This window comes from Nestor notabilis, unplaced genomic scaffold, assembly GCF_000696875.1.
Source record: "Nestor notabilis isolate BGI_N333 unplaced genomic scaffold, ASM69687v1 scaffold2085, whole genome shotgun sequence".
NCBI classification, from domain to species: domain Eukaryota; kingdom Metazoa; phylum Chordata; class Aves; order Psittaciformes; family Psittacidae; genus Nestor; species Nestor notabilis.
Window position 1 is genome coordinate 984 of NW_009929638.1, and position 5474 is coordinate 6457.

At 37.3% G+C, this 5474-nt stretch overlaps 1 protein-coding gene across 1 annotated transcript in view; it reads right to left on the bottom strand.

Moving 5' to 3' along the window:
* Positions 1–238: 238 nt before the first annotated feature.
* LOC104406155 (ribosomal protein S6 kinase alpha-5-like) overlaps positions 239–5474 on the bottom strand; it is a gene marked incomplete at both ends in the record, with an annotated part of 35921 nt that continues 30685 nt past the window's right edge. The window contains one exon of the mRNA XM_010015065.1: positions 239–322. Coding sequence (XP_010013367.1) covers positions 239–322 — 84 coding nt within the window. The remainder of the gene's footprint in view (positions 323–5474) is intronic.

The window sequence follows — 5474 nt, forward strand, 5'->3', positions numbered from 1 at the left end:
TTTAGATTAGACATTAGGAAAAAATTCTTTACTATGAGGGTGGCGAGATACTGGCACAGGTTGCCCTAAGAAATTGTAAATGCCCCATCCCTGGCAGTGTTCAAGGCCTGGCTGGATGGGGCCCTGAGCAACCTGGTCTAGAGAAGGTGTCCCTTGCCCATGGCAGGGGTGTTGGAACTAGATGATCTTTAAGGCCCCTTCCAATCCAAATCATTCTATGAACTTAGATAGAACATACCTTGTCATGTCCTGTATCTCCTCCTCTTACAATATCTGGAGCCATGTATTCTATTGTTCCACAGAAGGAATATGCTCTCTCATTCTAGCATAAAAACAAAAAAAAACAAAACAAAACAAAAAAATTCACATCAAAAAATTATATTATACAATTCACATGGGACAGATATGGCTAACAGTTCCAAGATGCTGGCAGCAATTCTTCTCCAAATAGCTCAGAACTGCTAGCTAAATCATATTCCATCATATGTAGAGATGTATCACATAATGCTACAGAGTATACACAGTCTTCTATAAGAAAATAAAATGTCGTGGGTTTGTGTGGCAGTCTAAGGTAAGCACACAAAAATTAATTTATTGGTATTTTAAAAACTTCCCCATAAGTCTTAATGATCTATACATTTCAGAACTATACAAAATTCCCCAAGGTAATACAGACACACATTCTGAACGCTGCAATATCAATACTCTAGACAACAAAAGAAACCTTCCAATTAAAAAGAACATTTCATTGTAAGATATGCAATTTGACTAAACTGCATACAAGATCCTTTGCATTCACCACATTTAGGCATTTCTTATGACCTCTAGAAAAGTAATTTTCTTTTGCAACAGATACATATATAAAACCACAACATTCTCTCAAGAAGAGACTTGGAGAGAGGCAAGAGAAAGAAAGAGAAAGACAGACAGAGTTGTAGATTTCATTTTATTCTACACACTGAAGTTATTGCCTTGATTATGTGCAAAACTAAGCTGCTTTCACAGGCATGTATAATTGTTCCCTGTTAGTGATTTACCTTTGAGGTCAACATGAGGTCATGCTGTACCTTGCTAATGACGAAAGCACATGTGTTTGGGCCATGCAACATTGTTCCTCCCTTATCCTTCAAGCTTCTAGCATTTTGGGGAGAGATCCTGACAGGTCCTTTAAAGAAGAGTGTTCAAAAAAGCAAATATTTCAAAAGTCAGGTTTTACATTTGTAGATTCAGATTTGGAGTTTAAAACAGGTGCTATATAAGAGAATGTACTACACTAATGAGAAGAAGCTTCTATAACTAGAAATAGTGCTCAGTGCTACCCTGAGGCATAAAAATTAAGCAGTCCAACAGCATTTTATTAAAATACATATACTGCGACTGGTGTAGGGGGACAAAATTCTGAGTTCAAAGTAGTTACAGGCCTCATTTCGATCAAATACTATCTTGAAACATTTTGAGACAAAACCATAAAATAATAAGCTTGTCATGATTCCAAAAAACTTTCTTTTGACACAACTATTGTTTCTCTTTATCTTTTCCCATACCTGTTATCTAAAAGAAAAATAATGTGACAAAAAGAAAAAACAAAAAAAAGAATTTCAGAAATTCCTAGCCCTTCACCCTGGCATCAGCCAATCTAAAGTTATATATCCCTCTGCTCGTTTTTCCTTTAGCTGTGAGGAGGGAGTGGGAAGAAGTGAAAGAAGGAAAAGAAAGGAGAGTGAAAAATATAAACCACTGTTCTTCGCTTGCTGCCTCTCCAAAGAGTAAAAATTATGCAGCCAAGCTGAGATTTATGAAAAAAATTTATAATGCTAATATATAAAAAGAAATGGATGAAAAGTATTAGCATTTAGTTAGCTGCAAATTCAGCAATTTGTCCACAAAATTATGTCTTTTTTTGTCTCCATGTTGTATAATAAAGCTAGGCTACAAGAACTACAGTGAGGATACAAGAAACAGACTGGGGAATCATCTACGAACACATACAGTGGTACAGCAGAACTCTTATGATCTCAGGTACCTCTTGCTGGTGAGAAGGCCCACTAAAAGCATTTCCAATCAAGAAGAATTATTAGTAGTAACTGTTTAGAGAAACTGTATGTAATCGGTGGTTCCAATTTTCAATTTTATTTACCTTTAAACTTTTTTTACCTTTAACACTATAGCTTTTGATACGAAAGATGGAATTTATGAAAGAATATTTGCAAATTTATTTTATTTCTTTCTTAAAGTCACGCCGGAGGTATTTTTTGTCCTCTGCAAAATTCAGTGTTTAAAACCTCAAAAATAATTTTGGAGGTTTAAAGAATTTGGTATATGATTAAAATAATTTCTTATAATTAAATTTCAATATGAAAAACTCATACTACAAGTCACAAACAGGCACTTTTATGTTTGTAATGAGGTTTATAAGAAGTCCAACTTCTAATGCATACAGGTAAGTACTTGTATTCCTTTAGCTATTGCTTCATTCTGTAGAACGTAGAAGTGGCCTACTGCTAAAATTCACAGCTGAAGCAGCTATGAAGAAGCAGCAGATGATTATCACAAGTTTAGCAATTTCTTAGCAACAAATATAGTAGTAAATTGGAACTCAGCATTAGGTAGGAAAAAAAAAATTACCTTCTGAGCATTTTCATAATCAACACTGATTTCGCATTACATGTTCCAGCATCATATTCCAAAAGCCTTGTTAGAACCATCTTACAACTGTTACAGGGTGATCATTGAGAGAACACTCTGATAACAGCTATATATAGCTTCCCATTTAACCACACCAAAAAAGCTCAGAGGACTACAGCACTCCTCAGAACATCAATAAAGCCAACTGTCTGAAAGCAAAGCATTCCAACATGACTAAAAATTGGTGCAGATTTACCTTCATAAAACGCTGTACAAAATCCTGGCTTCAGACAGTTGAAGTCACAAAATCTGGATATTTCTTTGTTAGACTCCTCTGTTTATGTTGTGTTTTATTAAATTACAACCACACCAACTACATCTGCTACTTACAGAACACAGTTTTTATAGTATTTTCCCTAGGAGTACTCATGTAAATTTGTCATTGTTAAATATGCCTCCTGGAGGAAGTCCCTAATAGTCTTTACTATTATGTATAACATGAGGGTGTAAAACCATTTCCAAAGAATGTTGCCTCCAATAACAGTTTCCTTTTTTGTCCTGAGACATGGACATACTGGAGAGAGTCCAGCAAAGGGTCACTAAGAAGACGAAGGTACTGAAGCATATGAGGAAAGGCTGAGAGAGCTGGGACAGTTCCACCTGGAGAAGGGAAGGCTCAGGGGGATCTCATCAATGTATATAAATGCCTGAAGGGAGGGTGCAGAAAAGAGGGAGCCAGGCTCCTTTCAGTGGTGCCCAGTGACAGGACCAGAGGTAGCGGGCACAAACTGAAATGCAGAAGGTTTGCTCTGAAGATCAGGAAACCCTTTTTTATGGTGAGGGAGGTGGTGGAATGTCTCTCCTTGGGAGGTACTCAGAAGGCTTCAGGACATAGTCGTGGGCAACTGGCTCTAGGTTGACTATGCTTCAGCAGGGGAGCTGGACCGGATGACCCCCAGAGGTCCCTTCCAACCTCATCCATTCTGTGATTGTATGACAAAAAGTCACTGCAAGTTGTATTTTACCACTCCTTTTGCCTACAAATCTAGTATGCAGGCCACCCACACCCTCAAACTAAAAAAGAAAAAAATTCAAAACCCAGAACCAAACTCTATATTCAGTATTTGGCTCCCAGTTTACATTTCATTCAACTGGAATGTATCCATAAATACCAGAATCCACATTATTAATACTTTCAAGATATGAGATGTAAGACAAAGGAAGTTGATAAACAATGACTGAACTTGGATTACCTACAGGTGAAATCTCATTCAACATGCACATCTTGCAAATACTCAATCTTAAGAATTATTTGCGTAACACAGAATGTTCATTTTCTTCCCCCACTACATATGCATTGTGGTTCCCTCTTCTGAGTTGCAGAACAACACCAATCATACACTAATGTAAGGAAACAGAATTGTGACTAACACATCTCCAATAACCAAACATGACAATATTGACCTTGTCTTTGAAAGACTGTCATTATGTTTGTTCCCAATCAGCAGTGTTTCCATGTTTACAGATAATCTAGAGATAGTCTTCAGTCTTCTAGCACACAACAGCTGGTTTTAATTTCTTTTTTTTTTCTCCCTAGTTTACCCAGTTCAGCATCATTCCTGAATGTTTATGCAATAATATAGGTTTTAGTAAAGATAAACAAAGTGGCTACTTCATACCAGCTGGCTGCTGAAGAGTGTAGCAACTTTTCATGATGCCACTGATACAGAGAGTTTTGTTAAGAATTCTTGATGACTGAACAGAGACAGGTTCACCTGGAGAGCCAGGCAGTTTACTTTGTTAAACTACCTCTCTCTTAAATTGGAAAAACAAGTTATATTCCCTTAAGACTTATTCTTTGAGATGAACAACACACTGACACTGTGGATGTGCCTATATATATTACCAGATTGTTTCTAATACTCCAGTACTACATATGGGACAGGCCTTTAACTTTTTCTGCTCCACTGAGGGCAATATAGTAAAAGATAATGCACTGCCCTCTTTCCAAGCTCCTTGCAATCATTCTGACTGACCTGAGCATCCCAGTGAAATGTAACTGCTTCAGCTTACTAAGGCACTTTCAATTCCATGTCTGTATGAACCCTGAAGACTTTACTCCAGCTTGTCTATTTTAGCATCCCACTTTCTTTTTTCTTCATCAAAAAATAAAGGGCACTAAGCAGCTTTAGGACACACAATTAGAATTCTGTTGCTGTCCAAGATAGAGAAATGTAACATGGATTAACATTTTCCCTGAAGACAGTCACTTCACCAAAGAACAAAAAAACTTCGCAAAATGACAGTGCTCTGAGACCATGTACACTGACCTTGGCATGTTGACCACAATTACACCACTTCCAAAGATCCAAAAACAGTTCCAGAATTCAATCAGAAGTGCTGACAGAAGGATGATGGTCTTGCACCCTCACGCTCTTGATGATCTTGTGGTATCATCACTTAGCCCTGCTTCATAACCAAGGAATGCTAGGCAGGCATTTGAAACTATATGAAACTGTAGAAAGCACATGTGTAAACTTTTCTCCTCAAAGACATAGAGAATTTAAGCCTTAGGAGTTCTTTAATGAGGCTTCCTCATCGAGTACAAAAAAGCACATTACCAGAGGTAGAAAAAGCAAGAGGATGAAACTCCATTTTTCTGCAGAGACTAATCAAACTCACCACATCTACAGATAATGCCTGACTGACAGAAGAACTGTCAATACTATAATACAACGATGAGTCCTTGAGAGCACACATCCTAGTCTACAGCTATGTAAATTCAGTTTAGCAACATATGCAGTGGTAGCTCAGACAGTTATTAAGTCTCATAACTGTTTAACGCTGTT